General features: G+C 52.0%; 1 protein-coding gene across 4 annotated transcripts in view; it reads left to right on the forward strand.

The window, feature by feature from the left end:
• The first annotated feature begins 128 nt into the window (after nucleotides 1–128).
• MRAS (muscle RAS oncogene homolog) overlaps nucleotides 129–27,949 on the forward strand; it is a 59,429-nt gene continuing 31,608 nt past the window's right edge. Inside the window, exons 1-2 of one of the 4 annotated variants that reach the window (XM_068545980.1) lie at nucleotides 129–491; nucleotides 24,596–24,806. In XM_068545980.1, the coding sequence (XP_068402081.1) occupies nucleotides 24,614–24,806 (193 nt within the window). In that variant the 5' untranslated portion in view covers nucleotides 129–491; nucleotides 24,596–24,613. The other 3 variants (XM_068545981.1, XM_068545978.1, XM_068545979.1) reach the window with 3 other exon arrangements.

Consider the following 27,949-nt stretch of genomic DNA (forward strand, 5'->3'; position numbering starts at 1 on the left):
TGGAATTAGGTAATAGTGGGGCTGCCACTTTGTGACTATACTAAAAACCACTGAATTGTCCACTTTAAAAGCTGGAATTATATGGTATGTGAATTATATCTCAATTTTTAAAATAAGGAAAAAATGACGCCGATGGAGAGGAGTTAGAGGAACTGAAACAATGAAATGGATCGCGAGTGTCGCCCGTCCCCGTCCGTCGCCTCCATCTGAACGAACTTTAGGCCCAGGAACCGGGCACCGAGAGGGTCTGGGGGAAGCAACGCTGGAGACTGGATCTAGGAAGAAACACGGCCCGGGATTCGAAGGGAACGCGGTTAAGGTGGCGGCCTGGGATCGCCTAGGACGGGGGAGGCGTCTGCAGGCTCAGAAGTTGGCCGGGCGGGAGCGGAGATTTAAAGGCTGGAGCGCAGAGGCTCTTAAAGAGGCCCGGGCGAATTCCCATTCGGCGTCCACTTTAAAGCCAGCTCCGCCGCGCCGAGGGTCGGACCTGGGTAAGTGCGCGGGGCCCCGGGGGAGGCGGCGGCGGCGGCGGCGGGGTTCCGTGGCCGGGTCCGCTCACCCTGCCGGGTCCGGGGCGCTCGGCGCGGGTGGCCTGAACGTCAGGCCGCGCGTCCTGGGAATCTGGGGCCCGCGGGGTGGCAGGGTCGCGGCGCCGGGCCCGGCCACCCCTGCGCCCACGGCGGCGGCGCTCTATTTTTAGCAGCCGCTGTTGCATTATAAGGAATGCGCGGCGCGCCGGGCGACCAGGGCGCGCGCGGGCTGCGCGGTCGCTTTAAGGAGGCGCCGGGGCGGGGACAGGCCAGAGCGGCCGTCAGGCCGCGGGCCGGGAGCCGTCAGTCCGGCTGCCGCGGGGCCCGGCGGGCGCGGCGCTGCCTTCTCGCCGGCGCGGGCATGGAGGAGGCGGCCTGAGGCCGGAGCCGAGCCGGGCTGGAGCGCGCGGTGAGCGGTCGGGGCAGGCTGGGAAGGGAGGGCACCCGGCCGGGCGCTTTGTTCCGGGAGGGAGGTGTGGCCGCCCCGGGCCCGGCCGCGCTCGCCACAGGCGGACTGCGCTCTGGGGCTGGCGGAGAGTGGCCTTTTGCCCCCACGGCAGACTCCAGCGTGACGGTGTGCGATCGAGAAGTCGGAGACGATCGAGACCCCAGTGAGAAGGGCCTGCCCACCTCGCAGAAAGCCCCTTTCATGGTAACCGCCCTTGGGTTCCTTGTCTGCCCTGGCGAGAACGCGCGGGGAGGTGGGCGGCGGGACTCGGGTGGATGGAGGCGGAGGGGGGGGGGGATCTTTCCCCTTTTAAAATGGCGTTAACGCCAGGAATCGGCCGAGGGAGTTGTCAGATTCATCTGAAAGATAAAAAGCAGGCTGCTTCATAAACCTTTGCTGCGCCGGGGGCTTGGGGCTCTGGTCACAACCAGGGCCCGGCTCATTCATTGACGGGACCTGCAAGGGCGCCCACCGAGTGTAGGGCACCGTGCCAGTTACCGCGCCGCGAGGAAGGTAGGGGTGCAAACCGAGCGACAGCCCAGCGTGGTCGGTACTGGGATCAGGGAAGCACGGGGGCTGTGAGAGCAGACAGCGTGGAAGGGCAGGGAAGGCCTCCTAGGGGAGGTGATGCCTGGCAGGAGCCTGGGCACTGGACACCAATTAGACTTTGTGGCTGGAACTGAGGTCTGTGCTGGCCAGGGCCAGAGCCGAGGCTGGAGAGGTGGAGAAGGGCCACTTCATCCCGGCCCTGATCCCCGAGCTCTGGGATTGCCCCTCCTCCTCCCACCAGCGCCTACTCCGAGCAAACCTCCTTGGGCTTGAATGGTTCTTGCCCCTCCAGGACTCACACTTTGTCCTGGACCTGAGCAGAGAGGGTGACTGACAAGGGTCAAAATTGTGGCCTCAGAACAGTGACCTCCCCGGCAGCAGGAATGATAAGGAAATCTGACTTAAAAGCCCTGAAGCTCCACTGTAATAATAGCTGCCAGCAGGGCTGACACAGACCAGGCACTTGACGTGGATATGCTTGCTCATCATTTGACAAGACTCCTCCAGAAGGGTTTTATCATTACCCCCATATGCAGATGGGGAACAGGGGCTAGGAAGAGTAACTTGCGCAAGATCATATCTAGGGTCCATGATGTAGACCCTGCAGCTCCTCAGGCCCCTCTTGTGAGGGTCTGGCTGACCTGGCCTGAAGGCTCCAGGTGCAGCTTGTGTTAGGCTTTGGCTCTATTGCCTTTGACTGGTTGGGTGAAGTGTGGGGTGGTGAGCTGCTGGTAGTTAATAACTGACACGTGTCAGGGGCTTTGCAGTGAACAGAGCACTTTCACCGAGACAGTTCTTAGAGTTTCTCCTACTTTTCTTACCAGGAAAGAAACTTGAGCTGGCTAACATTTTTGTAAGTCTCCTAATTTCCTGTAAATCGCATGTCCCTGCTGACTGGGGCTGAAAATGTTCCATGAAAACATTCATGGTTTTGACCCCCAGTCTGTTCTCACTCCCAGCAGCCAATTAGCTTTTCTGTCTGTGGTTTAAGGTGTAGTTTGTCCTTTCTCTGCTAGGTCGGGAAGGTTGGAGCTTTAATGCTCTGGGGTTTTCGAGGCGCAGAGTCTGCCAGCCTCTTTGGGGGTGCGGGTGGAGGTTGCGTAAGCCGGGTGCTCTAATAGAAACTACCCCCCGCCTCAACATTTCCTTATGGGGGGCAGTGTGGCCCTCTGCTGAACCCTGGTGGGGCAGTGACAGTCTTCCAGGGCTGCCAGCTCTGTTTGTATTTGCCACTACTTATGTTTTCACCTACCTAAGACATCTTTGTGACAGGTATAACTTTTATTAGCTCTAACCACAGGTATTTCACACTTTCAGTTGATCTGAGCTGCTTATAGAGAGGCAAGTCCATTATCCCTGGGGTTGGTTCCTGAGCTTGAGTGATCACCTGGAACCAGGGAGGACTTCTGGGCTCTGATGGACTGAACTAGCTCCTGGGGTGCCTGGTCCTAACATCAGCCTGATTCACATGTTGACCAGCCTGCTGCATCATGTGACTTCTTGGGGAAATGTGACCTCCATTTTATATTTCACATCTGGTGTCATCATTGTCTACCAATGAAGTGCCCCCATATGGAGTGTGCCCCCCTGCAAGCGATTGAAAACATACCTGCTCATGAGCATCATGTAGTCTGCACAAACCATACACATGTGAACTAATTGGGAACACGTTCTTGTGCAAAGCTCGGATGTTCTCAAGTGTCCAAAGAGTGTGCATTGAGTTCCAGAGGCTCTGTACTTGCCTGGCCCGGGGCAGGTATCTGGCTGGCTAGAAGGTAAAGTTACCTTTGTCTGGGGATGGGAGAAAGGAAGGAACTGGGTGAGCTCCCTGTGCCCTGGGCATCTGGCAGCTATGCATGGTCGGTCTAGAGGCTGAGCAGAGAGGTCGAGCTTTGAGAGGAATTTTGTTGGTGGACTCTGAGGCCTTGCCACCCCTCACAGTCTTGGGTGATGCCACTGGGCCCTGTGGTACTGGATCAGTGCGGGTGCTTTTGGCTGCAAATAACGGAACCCAAGTAAGAGTGGATTAAGGAGAGCTTGAATCTCCCAAAGATGTTCTCAGCTTTTGTGAAGTCTCTGGACACAGGGATGGGATATTAGTGCCACTTTCAGCAAGTTCTTGCATGGGACAGGCAGCCAAGAGGGCTGAGTGTTCAGAGCAATGATTTTTACCTTCTTGGGCCACTGCCTCTTTAACATGCCAGTGAGAAGCCCAAAGAAAAGTTCCTTGTATGTATGAAGTTGGGCATTCAGTTTGGGAGATTTGTGGATCTCTGAAAATGAGCCCTGGATCCCAGGGTAGATCCCCTGCTTCACTACTGTTCACTGAGGACCTACCCTGGGGCTCTGCCCTCCCAGCCAGGCCGGCAGGCTGTCGTGGTAGAGCCGGTGTCAAGAGTGGAAGTAGAGCGGGACGGGTGTCAGTTCTCAGCTTGTGGGTGGAAATCCATGCAATCAGTTAGTGGGTCTGTCTTGTGGAACTCTGACTGAGAGGACAGTGCTGCCACCTCCTGCTTCAGACAGCAGAGGACGTTGTCGAGGCCGAGGTGACAGCCATACTGCACTCCTTGGTGTCTGCCATGCATCCCTTGGTGCCCATCTCCAGTCTTCTAGGTAACGTTCCTGCTGCACATAATGAGGCTGGTCCCGCCTATTCTGAGACTCCCCCGGCCTTCCACTGAGCCCCACCACTGAGCCAAGGGCCTGTAGCCCATTGGCATGATCCATGGCAGCCTTCCGCAGCCATCCCCCTTGTAGGGGTCATGAAGTAGCAGTGTGGATTTAGCTTTTTAATGTCCCTATCATTGTCCTTTAGTACTTTTTAAATTAATTAATTAATTATATTTATTTATTTTTGGCTGCACTGGGTCTTTGTTGCCGTGCGCGGGCTTTCTCCAGTTGCGGCGAGCGGGGGCTACTCTTCGTTGCGGTGCGCGGGCTTCGCATCGCGGTGGCTTCTCTTGTTGCGGAGCACGGGCTCTAGGCGTGCGGGCTTCAGTACTTGTGGCTCATGGACTCTAGAGCGCAGGCTCAGCAGTTGTGGCACACGGGCCCAGTTGCTCCGCGGCATGTGGGATCTTCCCAGACCAGGGCTTGAACCCGTGTCCCCTGCATTGGCAGGCGGATTCTCAACCACTGTGCCACCAGGGAAGCCCTCCTTTAGTGTTTTTGATAGCTTTACTTGGTGGAACCTGTTGATGGGCAGATGACAGTATGGGTCATCATTGGTTGTGAAATGACGTTCTGGGTCTCAGAGAGGCATATTTTCATCTGCAGAGCCTGGCATCTGGCCACCTACATGGATAAAACATCGTGATTTGGATCTGGGTTGTGTTGCTGATGAGATTTTGGACAGTACCCGGAAGGGATTTGGCTGTGCAGTGTGTGGCAGTAGAAGGAGGGAGGGGGTACGGAGAGTCCTGCGCTCCGGTTCAGGTCCTCTGTGACCGCTGATAGGGCCTTGGGAGCGTCCTGTGCTGCAGGGGCCCAGGCTCCGTCTGTGACTTCTCTGCCCCGCCCTCAGGGTTGTCACGGGGATTAGATGAAACACACAGATGAGAACATGCTTGGGAGACCAGAAAGGGCCGTAAGAATTAAGAGCATTATCAGTATTCAAGCAGCCTTCAGAAAACAGAATCATAGACCCAGAAGGGGCCCCTGGAGCATATTTAGTCTCAATTCAGACCCAGGAGAGCACATTTCTCATAGTGATGAGGTAGATGGTTTTAGGTGGGACACATTTTAATAGTTATATATATATGTATATATATATACACACTTATTGATGTGTACTATAAAAATACAGGTATGCCATCAAACGCATTTTTTTTTTTTACTGGCTATTTTGCTCAGATTAAGGCTAAGTAAGAATTTTAAGTTAAAAAGTATGATTTTAAGGTAAAGATTAAACCAGTAATAGTTCAGTAGTTGACAAATACAGCCCAAATGGGAAAGTGACCCCTTGAGTAGAGGCTGGGAAACTTTCAACAGGGGGTCCCTCCGGTGTAGCCTGTGAGGGGCGGGTCTTAGCTGGACGCTTTCAGAGGCAGGGAGCTTAACGCCCCTTAAATCAGTTTATCCCATTTGGGGATTCACTTATCCTGGCAAAGTTCTTTTCTTTCTCCCTTTAACCTGTCCCGCTGGATCTGTGCCACGTGAACCTTGACAACTGTGCTTTTCTCCAGCACAAGCAGCCTGCTTTCTCCAACTGCTCCTCAGATGGCATGGCTTAAAGACAGCCTCTCTGGAGGTCTACCCTGTCTCCCCTCCCTCCTTCCCATCTCTTCCTTCCCTTCCTTCAGTGAAGACTTGTGGGCTGGGCTGGGGTAGATGCTCCGCATTGGCCATCTCGAAGCCTCGCAACAGTTTTGCTGTTAGCCTTTTACAGATGTGGAAACGGGGGCTCAGGGTGGTTAAGTAGGCATCCCCACGGCCATGGCTTGAGAGGAACAGAGCCTGGAAGGAGTCTCACCAAGGTCTGTCTGGTCCTGGAGCACATGCTCCGTCTGTTACTCGGTGCTGCTCCCAGGACTGACGACTTTGGTCATTTGACGACACGCCCCTTCTCTCCTGATGCTCGTGGGACATGGCCCACAGGGTTCTGGCCATGCATAATCAGTGCTGCAGTGGAGCGAAGGCCTCGTGAGGAGAGGGGACAGAGCAGTTCACGCACAGCGACACCGTGAAGCAGCAGAAGCCACGGAGGTGCAGGCGTGGCTGGTTGGCAAGAAAGGCAGAGGGAGCCTAGATGGAAGTGGTTTTCCCCGACTCTCATTAATCTCACTGTCAACCAGGAACCCCTCCATCATTTGCGCACTTGGTATATTTTTTAATTTTCCAAAATATAAAAAGATGAAGGATAATATATAACAAGCACCATGTACCCGTTACCCCAAATGAGCAGATGCGACCGTTTTGTCTGCACCTGATCCCTTTGGCAGGGCTTCAGCGCATCCCTGGTCAGGAGGCCTGGCTGACTGGGCCTGCCCTCAGCCTCCGGCCGGCTTTTGGAGCCTCGCTCCCGAGTTTCCATGTCTCGGCCCTTTTACCTCCACGTCCCCAGCGAATTCACTGAAAATGCCACCTGGGTCTCCATCAGGGTTGTCGATAGATCCTTTTGCTGCCTGAACTCACCCCGGGGAGGAATGAGTGTGCATCTTGGGATTTAACCTTTTTCAAAAAGTTCCTCTACCCGAATACATACTTGCCTTGACCACTGTGGCTTCAGGCCAGGCTGTAGAGCATCATTTAGTCAGAGCTGCCCAAAGCGAACGGTAATTTAAATGGTAAATGTATATATTTGGAAAAGAGAGGAAAAAAACCCATGATTTTCTTTTTATCGTTAGATGACACCGATTTGTTAAGCTGCTCATCGTCAACAATCTTGAGCAAAATACATTTCCGGTCTAAAGTGCAGGACTGCTTTACAGGAAGGAAGATCAGAGTGCAGTGTAGTACCTTTGTAACCCCTAACGTGGCCTTGCCAGCTCTCCCTTTCCTCGGCTCTCACAGAAAGATGGTGTCCCAGGTGTGTGGTCCCAGGTCCTCCCCTCTGCCAAGCTCTCCAGCTGCAGAGGGGGAAGCTCTCCTTGATGACAGGAGACAGAAGAAGGCTTCTCCCCCAACTGTTTGCAGCCTCCTGCTTCCCGCCCCGCCCCCGCCTGACTCCACTCCTGAGCTGGAGCCTGACATGGCCCATTTGCAGGTAGCTTGGGCTTGACTTAGGACAGTTAGCAAAGCACCACTTTTAAAGCTGTGCAGAAAAGATGAAAAACCTTCTGGAAAAGCCTTGCATACCCAGGCAGATTCCATTTTCAAGGAGTCAAGGAGTTCAAACTGGGGACAGAGATTTGAACGAGTTTCGTAATAGAACATGGAGACCTGAGGTGGTCCCTGAGTTTTCTTTACTAAATGGTGAGAATGAGTTGAAATGTTTTCCGTTCCTGAGTTGCCAACAAAGGATAACACTGCCTGCGTCCTTTCCCCTGACTCGATGGAGATGCTGCAAAAGCCAGCAAAGGCTGGGACCCCAAAGACCTCAGAAGGACCTGCTTTGTTGGGGTTTGTCTTGCAATAGAAACGGTCAGAGACTGTACCAATGAAGGCAATTAAGCATATTCTAAAGTCAATTCCTATTTGTTTATGCAAAAATACACATACATGTTATGTTGACGACCTACTTTTTAAAGAAAAGTTTTGGTTTAAAAAGAATCTGCTATGCATACTATGTGTTAGGCTGTCCCTAGTATCCTAACTACCCAGATTAAAAGTAAAAATATTTGTTGGCATGTGGTGCTGTGTGGAGATTGCTGAAGATGTGCTGGAGTTGGGGAGGCCCACTCTCCCCTTAGGGCTGACCATTTTTGGGGGGGGCCTGGGGACAGGTTCTTGCCTCCCCAAAGCATTATATATTCACTTCAAGAGCAAAATTCATTTTAACTCAGTTCCAGTTTTTTTTTTTCTTCTTCTTCTTTTTAGCCTTTAGAACTTTAACACACCTTCTTGAAAATTCCCCCTTTTAGATGACTGCCAAATTCACCCCTTTATATTTTAATTCCACTGGGAATGGAGGTCCCAAGGAAGAGGCAGAGGCAAATGCATCTTTCTTGGCGAGTACCATTCTCTCACAAGGAGGCTCAGCAGCCCAAAAATAGCATCCGTCATGTTCTTCTTTCAATGCCTGCTTTATTGTAACTGGAGATGATGGAAAAGGGTGGAGCCACGGTCCCAAAGCCTTGGGGGCATATATTAAAAAATAACTTGTATGAGATACGTCTTCTCAGTGGGCCCTCCACACCCACATTCCTCAGGTTGAGATTCCCCGGGCGACAGAGTCAAGAAGGCCTAGCACTCCCCATACGCTCCTCACACCCATTCTCTTCCCGCAAAGGAAGTCAGGCCCCGGGTGCCCTGCTGGTGCTCTCAGGGAGCTAAGGTCAGCTGGCATCAGAGCCTTCCCGGCCACCCCAGTCAGTGACCCCCGGCCCTGCCTGCCCGCAGTGGCCCGAGTCCACTTATCTGGGGCTGGGTGGGTGTTTCCTGCATGTTTGAGATTTTAAGCAGGAAATCAAAATAAAGAAACAAAGCCTTTGTTTTACTTCTGGGCTCAAACTAGGGATGGCTGGAGGGATGGAAAAGGGGAGTGAGAGCAGGTCACTTAGCACTTCCACCAAATAACCATTCTAATAAAGCACTTAACAGGGCCTTTTTCCTCCTTAGGGCTGGTGTGCGTGGATAGGAAAGCTGGGTGGAGGCTGGGAGAGCCTCTGTGTGGAAGGAGGAAGGAGAGGGCCCCAGGCAGGGTCTGGCACCACCAGCGATTGGCAGCCAGAGGGGCCTCAGGGAACCTCAGTCCTCCCTCCCTTCCTCAGAAGACCCACAGGAGAGTGGGAAGGGGCCCGGGCTGCAGGCCAGAGGGCCCCCCTGCTGAGTCTCTGCCCCCTACCTGTCCTCTCTGTGACCTTGGGCAAGTCCCCATCTGCCGTGGGCCTCCTTAGCGGTGTCTGTAATAGGGACAGTGCTGCTGTGACACATGTCTCAGGCATCCCCACCCCCCTTTCTCCTCTAGCCCGGTCATGCGGGGCCAGGCCCTCATCCCACATATGTGGAAATGGAGAGGTGCTCGCCCCAATAGATATTCATTCTTCCCCAAAGATTTTCTCCCTGTGCAAGTTTTCTGAGTGTATCATTTATTTTTCTTTGATGATTACGCAGTCGTTGATGGAAACCGTCCCCATCTGCAGTGTTTCTGGGGATTGCAGGGTGGGGACCATGCCAGCAGGCCATCTGAGCTCCGGGGTCAGCTGCCACATTTTGCGTGGGTACCATCGGTGTGGCTTCCTCATTCCCTAAGCCCCACTGAGCCACGGCTGTTGTACGTAACAGGCTGTCACCAGGGGCCTCTGAGAAAGGGGGCTGTCCGTAGCTTAGAACGGGGCAGAAGTTAAAACTGAGCGTCAGACACCCTTCCCTTGCCTGCTCACGCCCTTGGAGACTTTCTCCCCGGCTCTCTGTCTCCTCAAGCCTAGTTGACTGCCATTTTCCAGGGACCAGTTTTCCTAGGCACTTTCCCCCAGAACTTCTGAAAACTCCCAATTTCCATTACTTTTGACCATAGAGGAATAATGACATGGAGACGAGGCTGGGAGCCTACCCTTTTACCCCTGAAAATAGCCAGTAAGAGCTTGTCTGAGCAAGAGGCATGCACCCCAGACCTACACCGTGACCTTCTGCAGGAACCACAGCAGGAGCTGTGGGGTTGTTACTGTCACTGTTCCAAGCCAGGTCAGAGTCTTAGTCAGGCCTTTTTTCCCAATGACCAGAGCAAACTCAAGTGTTAATCTTTTTTCCTTTGTGTTAGGACAGTGTTCAGAGTAGCTGTGAGGATTAGAGCTGATGTAGATCAGGATATTTACTGAGCACCTTCTTGGCGTCAGGCATGAGCTGGGCTCCAGAGATACAGTGGAGAATAAAACGGAGGATGGGCCCTGCCCTCCTGGAGCTGACAGTCTGGTGGGGAAGACACATTACATCATAAACAATTAGGCAACTGAGTGCAGCATGCAAAGTGCTGTCAAGACAGACAGCTGGGTGTCTTGGGAGCTAGAGCAGTGACCTCACCTAGTCTGAGGTGCTGGTCAGGGAAGTGTAGCATGTGGTCGGGACATGATAAACAGGCATTCTAATGATCGGCCCTGGCCACAGCACTCGGCCTGATTCCACCTCCAGCTGGTTGCTGCTACCCATTCACCAAGGATAGTTTTGCACGGAGAGGTTTATACGTAATTTGTCCGAGGTCACACAGCTAGTAAGTGGCACAACCAGGATTCAGAACTGGATCCGTTGGATTCATTTCCACGCTCCTGACATCTGCTCTGCCTCCAGCTTTACCTTATTTGGGGCTCGTCCCCCTCCGATGGGATGTAGCGCCACAGTTTCTCCTTTCTCTGCACCCCCGAAACAAGCCAGCACGGACTGTGGGTGGTGATCGTTCCTCAGATCATCAGGAACAGCATGTGCTTCCCTGCTGAACCCTGGGAAGGCCCAGCGGCAGGAGCAGTGTTCCTTCATCCCGCTGGGTGGCTGAGGTCTCCCTGCAGAGCAGGCTGCGCTGTGCGCCTCGCGGGCTGAAGGTGGTGATTCAAAGGCAGCCGCTTCCTTCCCCTCCTGCCCCTGTCCTGAGTGCTCTGGGGCAGCCTGGAAAGCAGCCTTGTGTGGCCCCAGGAACCCTTCTGTGCAATTTGGTGGAGGGGACGTTGGCCAGAGTTCCCGCAACATAACTTATGAGGAGGATGGTGATGATGATGATGACCGTAATAATAACACTTTCTGTGCCAGGCACTGTTCTAAGCACTTGCGTGTATGGGCTCATTCTGTCCTCAGAAAAATGCTGTGAGGTGAGTACGTGGTTAACAGATGAGGAAACGGAGGCGCATGCCCGGGTTGAGTGATTTGCCTGACGTCACATTCCCAGCAGAGGGGCAAATGCTTTGATTCATGACTTTTTATAAAAGTGCCGTATGTAGAAAAAAGAGAGGTGGGCGGCTGATCCCCTGGCCAATGGCGGCTTCTAGATGGCTCCTGCCCCTTGGGAACGGAGCAGGTCTGCCCACTCTGCCCTTTGCCCCCTCTGCATCCAGGGCTCGCTGTCTGGCCTGGCCAGGCTGGGTAGGAGGGCAGGAAAGATGCAGCCACTCTTTAGGGTTTGGGGAGAGAGATGTGAAAATGGCCTCCTGCCCTTCCAGAGTTCGGCAGGGTCCCTGAGAAGGCATCCCTCCCCATCTCCAGCCTGGTTCAAGCCTCCACAGCCAGGCGGCTGGACCCTCCCACCCTGGTCCTGCTTTCCTGGACTTTCCCTTTGCTGAGGAAAACCCCACACCTCCCCGGCCGCTCATTGCCTTGCCCGCCTCGTGTTCAGGAAGTTTCCCTTTTGTTTTGCTCCAGCCCTTCTCTCTGCAGTCTGCTTACCCGTTTAGAATGGGGATTGGATCGCCTCTCCTCACCTCAGGGAAGGGCCTAGATCCTGTTTCTTTCTCATTTTGGGTCGAACATAAAATTTTTCACATTTTTCATTTATGATGTTTAACATTTTGAATGCAAACGATGGAAACAAATCAAAGCAGCGGTCATTTTTTAATGTGCCTTTCTGCCCTCTTCCTCCCCGGGCTCTGCCGTGCTCCTGGGGTGGCTGTGTGCTCTCCCCCAGCTAAAGACGGCTAGACCGGAAAGTTTCCAGGCTGAGCAACCCCTGCAGCTGCTCCTCAGTGTCACTGCCACTTCCTTTAACCTCACACCTCTTTGCGGCCAAAGCCAGGCCAGGCCAAGGCAGTGAAGGGTCGTCTGCCTTGGAGTGGCCACACCACTCAATGCTGGCATGTTCGAGGTGGCAGGGTAGCAGCAGGTGCCCTTATGGGCTGCCCACCCCCCCACCCCAGGGAGGTGATTTATTTGGCTTATATAATGTGTAAAACTTTTTAATTGGTAGCCAACATTTAAAAAATCAGTTTCACATAAAAATTCAGATTTCTGGCTACTCTTTAAAAATTTTGACTGTCTGGAAGCCCCGTTGCAGATATGCTTCTATCATGGCGGTCAGGTGGTGGAAGGTACCAGTGGCCTCCTGTTTACCACAGGCCCCACTGCTCCCTATTGCCTGTCCCTGTCCCCTTCTCTCATTTATCGACCTGACCTCTGCCTACACATGAGTTTGGGATGTCCATTTGTCTCCTGAGTCCCTCTTTCTGCTATTGCAGGGTAAAGCAGTTGAGATGGTGGGTCAGCTAGGATGCGGGGGGCCGGGGTTTAACCATTCAGCCCTGGCAAGAAGCATCCGTCTCATAGGCAGAGGGTTGCTGACACAAAGGGAGGCCTGCCCCCGGCATCCAGGCCTTCCCTTTGCTGTCTGTCACCACCCCTGCCCTTCTCCTGGGCCACTTACCTGCTGGGCTTGTGTGAAGCCATAGGTTCCATGAGGCAGCAGCTCTGGGCTGGGACAGCGCTGAGGGACAGCCTGTGAAGCTGTGCTCCGGTTGCCTCCACTCGGGAGAAAGACAGTATGAGAACCTCTGCCTTGATGCCATCAGGGGGTTCTGGGGGCGGGGTGTGGCATCCCCAGCCCAAAGGCAGGGATGGTCAGGGAGCTGGGCCCTGGGAGCTACAGGGGGCTCAGTGTTTGGGAGTGTGGGTGACAGGGAAGGACCCCCTTACGGTCAGCCACTCCTCCTCTGGGCTGGTGCCCTTGTGTGTCCAGTGGGACCACTCGCATGGTATCTCCCTTGTGAGGGCCACCACCCCACTTCTCTGTGTGGCCCACACCACCTCAGCCTACCCGCCACCCAAGCAGAATCCCAGCCAACTCCCAGGGTCATCCCTGCATTTGGGGAATGCAGACAGCAGACACCAGAAGCATTTCTGTGCGGAAAGCTGTGCCAGGGCTCCAGGGTGACCCCGAGATAAGGAAAATGAAGCTCAGCCTGTAGCCCCCAGCCCCACCCCTGCAGGGGAAATGTGACAGTAAGACAGCTCCCAGCTCCTAGATTTGAAGGGAGAAGAGGCAGCGTGGCCGTGTGGCTGCGCTGGGAGCTCGTGGTCACTTGCAGGTGGCGATGCGTGGCGTGGACAACCATGGAACCTCGGGGACCTCAGGGGCTAAGCAGAGCCTTCTCGATGAGGTGGCTATGATGAATCAGCGGAATAGTGGCTGCAAAGCACTCTGGCTGACACCTGCCACCTGGCCGGCACTTCGTAGACGCAGGCAAGGTGGCTCAGTGGAAGGAGGCCTGGCGAGCAGGAGAGGCCGGGAACGAAGGGGTGGCTTTGGGAGCCTGGGGCGCAGGACGGCCGTGCCTCCTAGAGGGAATGTTTTCACAGGCCGGGGAAAGTGAAGAGGCAGTGCAGGCAGACAGCATTCCCTGGCAGACTCCGCGAGGCCCTACGAATTGGGCACCGCCCCTGTCCCCAAGGACGCTGTACTAGGAATCAGTGGGATAGAGGCTCTGAGCGGCCGGCGACGTGATGCCGGGGCAGCTCAGGGAGGGCCCGTGGGGACAGCTTCAGGCTCCCGGGGCGGTTTCCAGCAGGAGCACTGTGCCCGGGGTTGGTTGAGGGGTGGCAACGCTGGAGTGGGGGGAGGGCGGTGCCAGTGAGGGCGGGGCCAGGCAGAGGGCAGAGCCAGCCACGGAGGGAGATGTGCCACGAGGCCTTGGCCTGGGATTTGAGGGGAAGGGATGTTGGAGCTGGCGGGGGAGGCCGAGGAGAGAGGGTCGGGGCGGGAGGGCGGGACAAGGGCGCTGGTGGGGGTCCCGTGTGCGGGGTTGAGCCTGAGCAGCCCAGGAGGAGGTGTGAGGAGGCCGGGGGGGCTCACAGGAGCCCCTCCTCCAGGCATGGGCCGAGGCAGCAGCTGAATCAGAATGCGGAGCAGCCTGCCAGGCTTTGGGGAGTCTGAGGGCCTCACTCTGGGGAGCCCCAGAGTGTCCAGAAGCCGACCCTCCGTAGCGGGGTGACGGCCAGGGTGACTTTCTCGATGGGCATGCAAGATGCCGGCCTGAGGCTGGGAAGCTCCTCCTCAGCTGCGGGTGAGACTGCCCGGCCCTAGGGAAATCGGAATGGCCCCCAGGACTGAGAATAAGGATCCAAAGATAAAGCCACTTCCTCCTCTCTGCCCCTCGAGGAAGCTGCGAGCCAGGCGGCAGCCCTGCCCCTCACCCCTGGACTGAGTTCAGCCCCAGCCGCCCTGTGGTGGTGGGACATGGGGACACAGGGGGCCGGGCATTGGGGTGCGACCTCAGCCCGTGAGGACGTGGGCCTGTGAGGGCCAAGCGGCCAGGTGGCAGCACCCCTGTGGCCCGGGGATGCCAGTGGAGCACGTTGTTCTGAAGGGTCGTGCGGACCTTGAGACACCGAAGCCCTCGTTAACCCCTCAGCTCGGAGACCCCCGCAGACCCACCCGGCCGTCTGGACTAGCTGGGTGGGGAGTGGGGCAGAATTCTAGTTTTTCGTTGTCAGTCTGGATGCCAAATCCCAGCTTCACCCTTTTCCAAGCTGTGCCCTCGGGCACATGCCTTAATGCCTCTGACTCTGCTCCCTGCTGCTAAATGGGGAGGCCAAATGCCACCCCACACAGCTCTGCCTTTGGGCCTTTGTGGCCATGCCAGCTCCGCCTGCGTGACCTTCCTGCTCCCACCCGGCCCTGCAGCCCTTTCCCGTCTGCTTCCCCTCTCCTCTCCTCTGAGCTTCTGGAGCCCTCAGTTTGTCCTGTGCAAGTTATGCAGTGTCCGCTGGGCTTTTCTGGCTGGTGAGCTTCACTGCGGTCATCAGAAAGAGCTGTGGGCCTGCTGGACCGTGCGGCCTTCCAGCGAGCCTGCATGGCGCGCCTGTGGGGAGGGGAGGGTCCGGGGGCCTCGGGGTCATGCGGGGGCCCCCTGTGCTCCCCACTGCCTCGCCCTGCAGCCCCTGCACTTGTTCCTTCATCATTCTGTGCTGATGAGCCGCCACTGCGTGCCAGGCACTGTGCTTAGTGCTCTGGATACAAAGACAAACACCCCCAGTTGTCAGGCAGCCAACAGGAGCTCCTCCCCACTCCCCTTCCCACCGCACCGCACACGTCACACATTCTGCACCCCAGTCACAGGTGTTGCTTGCAGAACTCGGCACCTTCTTGGTTTTTCACACCTCTGTGCTTTACAGCTTTGCAACTTCTGGTCCTCACCTAGGATATGCTTGTCCCTATCACTTACCTCAGCTGATACCTACTTGGCCTGCAAGACCCCATTTTGTCATTGCCTCAACCGGGAAGCTTTCTGCAATGCCCCCAGGCTGGGTGAGATGCCCCCCGCTGCCCCTGTGCTCCCACTTAGCCTTGTATACTGTAGTCCTCTGTCTGCCTGCCCCTCCCCCCCACACACCCCATGAGCCCCAAAGCCAGGCACTGGGGCTCATTCATCTCCGTCTCCCCAGCTCCGAGGACCAGGCACATTGGAGGTGCTCTGGGAGTACTGACTGGACGTGCAAGTCTCCCGGATCTGAGCCTCTGTGTGCACTGGGGGAAGGGTGGCCAGCACCGGTGGCCTGTCCACTTTACTCCTCCTGGATCATTCTCCTCTGGGCTCAGGAAAAATGGGCCCTTTCTCATGTCATGTGTCCTTAACAGGTTTTTCTTTCCAAGGATAAATCCACCAAAACAGGAGGAACCCAGAGAGGGGCTAGGTTTTAGGATGGAGAGCACTTCTGGGTTTAAAGACCAGAGGGAGAAGCCATTTCATGCTGAGTTCCCAGCAATTTGGTATCTGCCGCGCAGTCTATTCAGTGAACGAGCATCTCCTGAATATTTGGGGAAATGTCTTTGAGGAGCTTAAATCTCCTTCATCATTGGGTCAGCAGCGTGCGGGGGCTTGTTGTCCTACAGCATGGCTGCAGGAGGCTGCCCCCCAAGGGGGAAAGGGGGAGCTGAGACCAGCTGGCAGATGGGCGTGAGAGCGCCCCGAGGACAAAGTGGCGAGGGGCTGAGTTCTGTTGAGCTGTCATCTGTGGAACCAGCCAGTTTGCAGGGCATGAGCTCAGGAAGGACTCTGGAGAGGCAGGAGGGCTTCCTGCAGGAGGAGGGACGTGGATGGACTTCGAAGGATGCTGGTGATAGTAACTCCCTGATGTTTATTGAACGCTCTCTATGGGCCAGACAGTGGGCCAAGCAAATAAATGTAGCCTATCATGACCACCACAAGTCAAATGCTGCCACTGTCCCCACTTTTACAGAAGAGAAAACCGAGGGACAGAATGTAACTCACTTGCCTAAGGTTGCAACTGTGCGAGTTCCTAGCTCAGGCTCCTTGGTGAGGGGTTCCAGGTGAGGCGCCAGCCCCAAGCTGGGCGGGGAGCAGCCAGTGTGTAGGACCACAAGGAGACAGGCTGGGGCAGGGACCAGCACAGTGGAGAGGGGCCCAGACAGGGGTGCTGAAATAGGAGGTCTCAGAACCCCCTGGTGTTCCCACGATGCTGGACAGCTGCCTGATCCCTCAGCTTTCTCCCTGGTCCTCAGGGCAGGAGCAGACCTGTGCCCTATTTGGCAGACTTTGTCCCAGTTGGGATGGGGGGGGGGGACGTGTCTGTTCCCAGTGACTAGTATTTACCCCGGGTGCCCCTTGGGCCCTGACCTGCTCAGCTGCTTCTCCCACAGGGGCAGCAGTCTGGCCTTGGAGGCCTCCCTGACTCTGACACCACCTCCCTGGCTCACTGCTGACCTCTTCCCAGCACTTCTGGATCTGCTGCCTCTGGCCTGGCCCGACTCTGCACCCACCCACCACTCTGCCCGCCACGAGAGGATGCCTAGCATGACGCACTGGCCACGGGCTCTGGAGCCACATGGTTGTGGTTTTAGATCCTGGCACTGCTGCTTTCTAGCCGGCTGACCTTAGAAAAGTTATTTTACTTCTTTGTGTCTCAATTTCTTCAATTGTAAAATGGGGACAAAGTTATACCTCATAGGGTTGTTACGACAATTAAATGAGCTAATTTGGTAAAATCTTCCAACAGCATCAGACACATCGCCTACATTAATTAAGTGCTTCTATTATTTTTAACATGATCACCCTTGTAATTATTATAGCAGGTCATTTCTGGGACTCATAGTGCTGGGCTGTAGATGGCTAAGCTCCAGGCTCTGTCAGGAGGTATTCACACACTAGCAAGTAAGACCCTAGTGTTAACAGTTGTGATATAAAGAAGCACGTGGTACTTGGGGTTCATGAGTAAGGTCAAGGGCCTGGCTTACTTCAAGCATTGGCCTTTGTCTGGATCTCAGGACTCCTGTCTGATATTTCTGCCCTGCTGTCAGCAGTCCAGGTGTGATCCTGGCAGAGGAGCTTGGATTTGATGGGGTAGAAAGCAGGGGCTGATGTATTACCCAGAAGACTTGGGTAACAGAGTTCTCCAGAGATAGCCAGGCAGGCACCCCCACAATAGTCCTGAGCCCCTCCCATGGAACAGGATGGCCAGTAGGTGGGATGTTTTGGAGGGAACCTAAAGAGTACTGGGTTCGATCTGGGACGGCAAACAAGTTTCCTCTCCGGACCAGTCACCTGGTTCTGGCTGCCAAGGGTGCTGCGTTGAAAAGGGTTGTAAGACTGAGCAGGAAAGAGGACCACGATGGACTGTAGTGTCTGCCATGGATCTGGGAAAGTGGGGGAGGCACCCATGCCACATACCATCCAGACCTGATGATGTTTAAGGTCCTGTACAGCATAAAATAACACACGGTTGGATTGGTGGTTAAATCTTAATAATCAAGTGAGCTGAACGCAGTGGCTTCCCGGAGGGGTTGAGTGATGCAGTGACAGTGCTGGGCTGGGATTAGCAAAGGTGGGAGACAAAGGGCAGAGCAAAGTCTTAGGGAGGGGAGAGTGGAGCCTTAGGAATGCCAAGTGGCCTAGACCCCTGGCGGGGCTGCACGCCATTTTTGCACAGCCTGCAAATCAGCAGCCCTGGGGAAGCTGCCCATTTCTGGGAATTGTGCAGAAGGGAAGGGCAGCTCCTGGAATGCAGAGCCATTTCCTCCACATGGGTTGGGTCACCCCCCAATGTATCCTCAGCCCCCTGCACTGGGCACACCCAGACGTCACAGAGATGAGATTAGCTTCCCAGGGCTGGTTCAGCTCAGTGTGAATGAAAGTCCATTCACTCTCCCAAGAGCTGCATTAATAATGAATGTGTCCCCCTCTTCCAGCTTCATTTACCAGACAACTTGTAGTTTGACAGATGGGGTTAGGGGAGATCTTTAAAATAATTAGTATGGAAATAGAGAAGCAAAAAGCAGTGAAAACTAAACCTTCAATTAAGTTGGTAGCATCTTTGGGAGAGGCTCTGGGATGACCACTGCCACAGCTCCTATAGTCAGAGAAGGTGAAGAGTGCCCTATGGGTTACGAGTCACAAAGACAGTCAAAGAAAAGTCCTGTGATGTTGCAAAACTAATGACCGAAAGAATTCTAGGCAGTGCAACACGACGGTTCCAAGCCTGACCTTCGGTGTCTGATCATTCCCCTGCCGATGGCCACTAAATAGTGGCAGTTGTTACTGCTATGTAGCCTCTTCTGGGCACCTTTTCTTCTGGCTAGGACTATGACACCGCTTTGGAAGTGGTGCTGGGGGGATGGGGAGCACGGAGAGGCCAGGAAGCCGGTGAGCCCCTTGACAGTGTCTGCAGCCAAAGCCATTTCTTTTACCATGTGCCCACTTAGAAAAATGGGCAGTGTTCTGGGCTATTCTTTTGGAAAACAAGCTCTGTAGAAGCCCTAGAAACTGGGAACTTGGGGAGAAGGTGGCAGATTTGGTAAGAGATAATAACCAGTGGGCACTGCTGTTTTGGGGGGCTGCTGGGGCCCCTGCTGTCCTAGGATTTGTTACTGTGTCGGGTCCTCCAGCAGCCCTATGCGTTCAGGTGCTCTCAGGGCCATGGATGGGGCAAGCAGGGGTCCAGATCACTAGGCTCTACCACATTGGAGGGAGCCCAGGGGCCCAGCTGCTTTGCACATCAGTGCAAATATGCCCTCACTGGGGGGCCCTCCAGGTTTTTTTCCCCCCACTGGGACTGTAATTACACATTCTTGAGGGTCCTGTTCTGTTTTATAGATGGGGAAACTGAGGCTCCCTGACGTTAAGAAACTCACTCCACATCACACAGGGAGTCCGTATCAGAGACACAAGTGGAACTCAAGCTGCCTGAGTCCAAGGCTATGACTGACACTCCACCCCAAGCTGCCCCCCTGAGAACAGAGGGGGCTTTGCACAAGGCTTCCCAGGAGGTCTCAGGAACCCCCTCCAAGCACACTTTGAAAATTGCTGGGTGAAAAGGTTATTCTGGGGTCATGGGTCCACCCAGCCCCCCTTCCCCACTTCCTAGGGGCACGAGCCTACGCCTGTCAGAAGGGAGGGTGTCACGCCCTGCTTATTGGGCCAGTATGGAGTAGTCAGCGAATACACCCTGAGGTTCCCACGTGTTGGGCCCTGCCTGGCCCTGTGAGAGGTCAAGAGAATGAGGACACGTGGCTGTTGTCCTCTTGGAGCTCCCCAGTTGCTGGGAAGCCGAAATCTGCCATTCAGGAAACAACTTCAAACCAAGCAGGCTGGTGCTAATCGTGGGGAGAGAAAGGGAGCAAAAGACAGCCACCAAAAAAGCTTATTTCTCAGCTGAAAGATGCCTAAAGTTTTCGTATACACGTCATTAAAATCGTCGAGGCCGTGATACTGCCTTTTAGGAAGAAGTTTCCAGTATGAGCCGGGGTTTGGGTTGCTCGTGCACTGGGAAGGGCTCTGGGAGCGGTGGTTGCCATGGGAACCAGCGCTCAGCCGCCGCCTCCTCCGCCCAGGGGCTGCGGTTCCAAAAGTTGGTTTCTGAGTGGAGCGGGCTGCCTGGAACCTCAGAGCCATTTCCCATGGAAACAATGTTCTAAATGATGGGTGACGTTGCCACACGAGCCTATTTAATCCGACTGCAAGGGAGCTGAGGTGGCAGCGGGGCTTCTGATGGGGGCGGGGGAGGAGGCTGGGAACCGCGGAGCCTCAGAGTGGAGGGAAGGAGGGAGGGAGCCTGTGGGTCCGCCTCTTCTGGGAACAAAGTAAACAAGGCGAGAGAACAAACATTTGAGCACCTTCTTTAAGCTGGGCTCGTCTCATACATTTTAATTTCCCGCTTAGAGCAATCCTGCAAAGGATGATTCTCTAACCAACTCCATCTTTCAAGTAAAAAACCTGAGGCTGTGAAAGGTTAACTCGCCCAAGGTCGCTCAGCTGGTGGGTGGGAGAGTATCAGGCACGGAAAATTGGTGGCGAGACTTTAAAGGGAGCCCCGGGCCCACCTTATTCCACCCTCCCACCTCGAAGGGGCCATCTGTGACCCCCAAATGGTGAAGAACCAGCGTTCTAGAATGATCTCCAAGGTGCTGTCTAGTTGAATAGACTGGAGGGGAGAGGGAAGTCGTAAATGAAAACAGTTTGCTCCTTAAGCACCGACCAACTTTTTATCCTGTGGTGACTTTCGTCATAGCCTCTGGTGACTTTAAAAATTCTTTCTCCACACCACGTGAGATCAGCCGATTTTGTAGGAGTGTGGTGCACGCCCCTTGGCATTTTGACTGCCCTCCCTGTTTACAAAGACATCATTTTAGTCAGGGATTATTTCGGGGGAGGTTGAAGACTGGAAAAACATGTGCATCTAGAGAAGATCTGCCCGAGAGCCCTTATAGATGGAGGGGTTTTCTGGACTCATGGTCCCGACTTTGTAAACCTGGGCTCACACTTGCTTCCAGGAAGGGTCTTATCTGTGCGATCGGTCTGACTTGGGAGAAGGAGGGAGACAGTCCCAAGGCCTGGCCGGGAGAGCTGCCCCCGAGCCCTCTGCGTGGGGAGACCAGTGCCGTGGCTGGTGGGTTGTCTGACGGTTGTTCAGAAAGGCCATTGTTGGGCCCCCAGTTCCTGTAGCTGACGTCTGTCCTTGCTCATGCGGTGCCGGGCCTTGGTGATCCAGGGAGGGATGAGATGCAGCCCCGCCCTGTTGTGCACAGTTAAGTACAGAAGACTTCACGTGTGGTGGTGGCCTCTGCACCAGGAACTGCGGGGCACGGGGTCGAAGGGGGTGCCTCCCGGGAGGCGATTCCTGGGCCTGGGCCTGACCTGTGAAGAGGTGTGCACTCTCCCCAGGGCCCCAGTAGGAGGTGGGGTGGGCAGAGGGCTCCACGGGACCACAGGGCACACTGGGGAACACAGAGTTGCTTGGGAGAGAGTAGTGTGAGAGGCTGCAGCATGGGTCCCACTGGAGAGGTCAGCGATGGCAGCCAGTGACTGCCTCGAATGTCCAGTGAAGGGGCAAGGACTTGACCCATCAGCCATGGGAAGCACTAAAGGGTTTCTCCCCACGAGGGACCCAGTCCAATGTTTGTGTTAACTGTGCATTCTAACCCTGTTCCATTGAGTCTGAGGTGGGAAGGAACCCCAAATGGGCCCCCCGTGGTCTCTCAGGGCGCAACTCCTGAGTGCAGGGCACTGTGAAAGGAAATCGGCCCTCATCTGACCCTTTCCTGCCAGCTGCCTTGCTTGGCAAGCAGAGGGCGATTTTTTTCAAGTCCCCAGGTGATTCTGCTGTGGGTGGTCTGAGCACCGCCTCAAAGGTTGGTCCTCTATCGTATTTACTAGTGTATTTCTTATCTTGTTTTATTTTGAGAAGAAAATCAAGGGAAACGATTTTCCTTCCCGATACCTTCCCACCCACTTAGTATTTTTTTATTCACATTGCTGCCAGCGAGAAGGGAAGGGAGCTTTCATTTTTATTTATTTTAATTTTTTTTATTGAGGTGTAGTTGATTTACAATATTATATTAGCTTCATGTGTACAACATAGTGATTCAAATTTTTTATCTGTTATACTCCATTTTAAATTATTATAAAATATTGGCTATATTCCCTGTGCTATACATCATATCCTTGGAGCTTATTTATTTTATACATAGTTTATATCTTCTTGGAAGGGAGCTTTAAAAACAGCCTCTTTCATAGGCAGACACGTTCACGCTGGCTTAGTGTCACCATCCTCCCCAGGCTAGGACAGCGGTTAAGGAGGAGCAGCAAGGAGCTGACATCAAGCTCCCCTGACCCAAGAGACAAAGAAGAGTGGGAGCTGGCCCATACCCTCCTCCCCTCATTTTTGTCTCCCTCCCCTCCCCTCTGGCTCCTTTGGACCACCAGCTCTGTCACGTGGGAGAGCTCAGTGTGTTGCAGGCTCAGGTTAACCCCACTGTCATCCCCACCTAGGGGGGATGGGGAAACCACATGCTGGGGCTCAGCTGGCGCCTGGTCCTTCTATCCTGCACCAAAGGACTTTTAAATCCCCACTCGAAGGAGAGGAAATCACACATTTTCAGGTGGCCCAAACATTTTATTTGGTGGGAACATTTTAATACCGTTCAGCTTTTCTGATACACAAATAGAACACATGCTTGTTGTAGAAAATTGAAAATCTGAGAAAGTGTCCCAAAGTCTCCTGGAGAGACAGCTACGTGCCAATCCTCTCTATGCCTAGAACCACCCTAGACATGTAGATTCATAGATGGTAGCTTCACGGAAGTGTAATCATATGTACTTGCTGATTTGCAGCCTGGCTTTTTTTTTTTTTTTCATGTATATTATAAACCTTTTCTAGGCTAGGGAATATCATCCTCTGAATGGCCGTATAGTATTGCATTGTATGGATAAACTTTTCTTTAACTGGCCCCCCCAGTATTTAAGTTATTTCATTTTTACCCCTGTTCTTAACATCTTTGTACACTTGTCTGATTACCTCCTTAGACTACATTCTCACGTGTGGTATAGCTTTGAGAGAGGATATGTCCGTTTTAAATTCTGATGTATTTATGCAAGTGTATTCTCAGTCCAGTTTGGACAGATTTACATTCTCACTCACAATGTATGAAAGCGCCTACTTCCCCCGCCACTGCAGGGAAACCCTAAATGTCAACATCAAGCTTCAGTAACTGCAAAAGATTATGCAATGACTCTCGCCTATAGCCCCATGCAAATCAGCGTGGCCACATAACCTACATTTGTGTCTAACATCCTTTCTGTTGAAATCTAGAATGGAGGACTCTTTTAGAGCTAAGAACTCTTAGCTGAAAACCCAGCCCTTTAATCTATTAGGTAAGGAAACTATGGCTCAGTCAGTGGCCTTCCCGAGCAGCAGTGATTGCACACAGGACACACAGCTTGTTGTCACCCGGCATGCTGCCCGCCCCCCTGCCCTTCCATGAGCCCTGAAGCTACCCAGGGATGGCCCTACCACAGGTGGTTTGTGCTTTTCCCTAGTTAGCAGCTTAGGTCCCTGGCAACACCCTCAAATTGTTCTTTAGGTGACTGTCCTCCCTCATCCCCCACCAGTGTTTAGCCTTACATATAAGGCTAAACCTCCTCCTTCTGGAAACTCTGGGCTTCCATCACTGTGACAGATCCTGGTTTCCCTCCTATTTTTCTGAGTGCTCCTTCCATGCTCCCTGCCCGCCTCTCCTCCTTGGTACTTTGTGATGCAGTTTCCAAAGGTCACTCTTCACTTCTCTGCCATCACCCCTACACAGTCAGTCCTTATCTGTTCAGGCTCAATTGCTCTTTAGGATCCTGGTCCCATATTTCCAGCCCCTGCCTAGTCAGCTTAGCTCAACGTTTCTCAGCCTTGGCACTATGGACATTTTAGGATGGTTAATTATGTGTTCTGGGGGTGTTTTCCTGGGCATTATAGGATCTTTAGCAGCATCCCTGGCCTCTGCTGACTAGATGCCGGTAGCACCCACTTGGTTTTGGCAACCCCAAATATTTCCAGACATTGCAAATATCCCTGGCGAACGAAATTGCCCCTGGTTGAGAACCACTGCCTTAACTGGACTCAACGTCATCAAAATAAAACTTATCCCTGATCCTTCTCTTCTTCCTCCCCAACTAAAAGAGGGGTTGACCAGATGTCACGAGTCTAGCACGACTTTCTGCATGATAGAGGGCAAGGAGATCAGAGAACAGAGCCAGGATCACAGAATTCTGAGAGTTGGAAGGGGCTCAGAGACGCTGAGCTCAGCTGTGCTAAGCTGTTGTGACCCTCTTTTCCTTTAAGCTCAGACAGCCTCCCATTCTTCTCAGCACCACAGTCCAATGACCAGAGTTGATGTGAAAGGCGAACCTCCTTGCCCTCCCTGCTCAGACTAACACCCACGTGTTTAACTGTACAGGACTAGGGCGGAATTTGATGGTGGAAAAACTTCGTTGACATGGCCTTTGGCTGGTTAAAGGCCAGGTAGCGTTATATCCCCAAGACGGGGCCTGGCACATAGTTGACTCAGTAAATGGTTGAATAAATTATTTTAACAGTTATTGTCTCTGGGTGAGGGACCTGGGGTAGCACTTTTCTCTTGCATGTCTTCATTTTCAAAACTTTCTACAACTGGGAGTATTTGTTACTCTGTAAGAAAGGAGGAAACCCCGTGAATATTTTCCCCTGAGTCAGAGAAGAAGAAGCCCCCTGTCTCATTCCACATATCTTGCCTCCCCAGGTCTGACCTACCAGCAACATGGCGACCAGTGCCGTCCCCAGCGACAACCTCCCCACGTACAAGCTGGTGGTGGTGGGAGACGGGGGTGTGGGCAAGAGCGCCCTCACCATCCAGTTTTTCCAGAAGATCTTTGTGCCTGACTATGACCCCACCATCGAAGACTCCTACCTGAAGCATACAGAGATTGACAACCAGTGGGCCATCTTGGACGGTGAGGCTCGATGGCAGCCCTGCCTGTGGGTGGGGTGTTAATGCGGGGGTCAGGGAAAGTCGATAGGCTTCAGCAGGGCATGCCAGTTTCTTCTGTGTTGCCATTATGGGACGGTTGGTATAAGGCTGTGTATGTTTTCCAGGGTGAATTCTGAGCAACTTTGTGGAAACCAGAATGTGTATTCAACAAAGAGGCAAGGCTAGAATCAAGCCAACTCAGTGATGTCATGTTTGTTATTTCTCTCTCATCAGAAGCTCTGATTAACATTTATAGATGTCTCTAGCTAATTAAAAAGGGGGAAATCAATTTTTTCTCTTAATAAACATAGTTTATTTGATAATTGTACCTGGGGTGGGGTGGGGAATCTTGCATCTGACATCGTGTTTCTAGTTTAGTCTAAGTTGGTCTGGAGTAGCAGTTCTCAAAGTGTGGTAGCCAGACCAGCTGCAGGGGCAGGAAGTTTAATCAGAAATGAAAACCCTCAAGCCCTACCAGTTCAGAAATTCTGAGGGTGGGGCCCAGCACCCTGTGTTTTAACAAGCCCTTCAGGTGATGAAGTTAGAGAACCACTGTTCTAGATTCTTACTAATTCTTACTTTATACCATCTGAGTCTCGAAACAAAGAACCATTAATCATAGAATGTCATTCTAGGAGGGGAGCTTTGAAAACCCCTGGGATACAAGTCCTCTATCAGACATGTGATTTGCAAATGTTTTTTCCTAGTCTTTGGCTTGTTTTTTATTTTCTTAACAGTGTCTTTCAAAGATGAGAGTTTTTAATTTTGATGAAGTTCAGTTTATCAGTTTGTTCTTTTAGGTGACTCTCCACCCCGCTTCTGGTGTTGTGTCTGAGAAATCTTTGCCTAACCCAAAGTCACAAAGGTTTTCTCCTATGTTTTCTTTTAGAAGTTTAATGGTTTTAGGTTATACATTTAGGTTTATGATCTACCCTGAATTAATTTTTGTATATGGTATGAGGTATGGGACAAAGTTCATCTTTTTGGTACATGGATATGCAGTTGTCCCAGCACTATTTGTTGAAAAGATTGTCCTTTCCCCCTGAATTGCCTTTTTTGTACCTTTGATGAAAATTGATTGTCCATATATTCTGTTTGATCTATTGTCTGTCTTAACACCAATAGCATACTGTCTTGGTACCTGTAGCTTTATAATAAGTCTTGAAATCAGGTACTGTTAAATCTCCAACTTCATTCTTTTTCAAAGTTGTTTTGGCTAGCCTAGGTCCTTTGCATTTCCGTATGAATTTTAGAATCAGTTAAATTCTAAAATTCTAGATTTTGATTGAGATTGTGTTGATTCATACTCGTATGGATGAATATGAGGAGAATTGACATCCTAACAATGTTGAGCCTTCCAAGCCATGGACACAGTATCTCTCTCCATTTATTTAAGTCTTCTTTAATTCTTTAATTCACTTATCAATTGTTTTGTAGTTTTGAGTGCATAGGCCTTTTACATATTTTGTCAGATTTATACCTACCTCTGTATTATAAATGATACTGTTTTTTTAATTTCAGTTTTCAATTGTTTATTGCTAGTATATAGAAATACAATCGAATTTTATAAATTGTAACTTGCAGGCTTGCTAATTACTTATTAGTGCTAGTGGCTTTTTTGTAGATTCTATTGGGTTTTCTGCAGAGATGATCATGTCTGTGAGTAAAGATAGTTTTACTTCTTCCTTTCCAATCTGGATGACTTCTATTTCTTTCTCTTGCCTTATTTCATTGACTTAAAGACATACTTGTCTTGTTCTTGATCTTCAGGAGAAAGCTTTCAGTCTTTCAGCATTAAGTATAATGTTAGCTGTAGGGTTTTTATAGATGCCCTTTATCACGTCAAGGAAGTTGCTTTCTATTCCTAGTTTGCTGAGAGTTTTTATCAGGAATGAATGTTGGATATTGTCAAATGCTTTTTCTGTGTCTATTGAGATAATCATATGGGTTTTTCTTTTTTAGTCTTTAATATGGTAAATTACATTGATTAATTTTTCTAATGTTAAACCAAGATTGTATTCCTGGGATAAACCCCACTTGGTCATGATACATTATCTTTTTATATATTGTTGGCTTTGATTTGTTAAAAGTTTTTTAGAATTGTTGCATCTATGTTCTTTTTTTTAAATAAATTTATTTTATTTATTTTATTTTTGGCCACATTGGGTCCTTGTTGCTGTGCACAGGCTTTCCCTAGTTGTGGCGAGCAGGGGCTACTCTTCGCTGCGGTGCACAGGCCTCTCACTGCGGTGGCCTCTCTTTGTCTCGGAGCACAGGCTCCAGGCGTGCGGGCCTCAGCAGTTGTGGCACGTGGGCTCAGTAGCTGCGGCTCGTGGGCTCTAGAGCACAGGCTCAGCAGTTGTGGCGCACGGGCTTAGTTGCTCCGTGGCATGTGGGATCCTCCTGGACCAGGGCTCAAACCCGTGTCCTCTGCATTGGCAGGCCCACTCCCAACCGCTGCACTGCCAGTGAAGCCCCATCTGTGTTCTTGAGAGTTGTTGGTCTGTAGTTTTATTGTAATGTCTGAGTAATTCTGGCTTTATAGAATGACTTGGGAAGTATTCTCTCTTTTTCAATTTTCTGGAAGAATTTGAATGACATTGGTATTACTTCTTCCTTAAATGTTTAGTAGAATTCACCTATGAAGACATCTGGGCTTGGAGTTTTCTTAGTGGGAAGGTTTTTAACTGCAAATTCAATTTCTTTAATAGATATAGGGCTATTCAGGTTATCTATTTCTTCTCCAGTGAGCTTTTGTAGTTTGTGCCTTTCAGAAACTTGATCGGTTCATCAGAGTTATCAAATTTATTGGCATCAAGTTCATAATATTCTCTTATTATCCTTTTATATTCCATAGGATTTGTAGTGATGTTACCCCTCTCATTTTTGATATTGGTAATTTGTGTCTTCTCTTTTTTCCTAATCAGGCTGGCTAGAGATTTATCAATGTCATTGATTTTCACAAAGAACCAGTCCATTGATTTTTCCCATTTAATTCTATTGATTTCCATTCTTATGTTTATTGTTTCCTTTTGCCTTCCTACTTTGGATTTAGTTTACTCTAATTTTTCTAACATCTTAAAGTGGAAGCTGATGTCATTGATTTGAACATTTCTTCTTTAATAA

This window comes from Eschrichtius robustus, chromosome 6 (genome assembly GCF_028021215.1).
Source record: "Eschrichtius robustus isolate mEscRob2 chromosome 6, mEscRob2.pri, whole genome shotgun sequence".
Classification (NCBI taxonomy): domain Eukaryota; kingdom Metazoa; phylum Chordata; class Mammalia; order Artiodactyla; family Eschrichtiidae; genus Eschrichtius; species Eschrichtius robustus.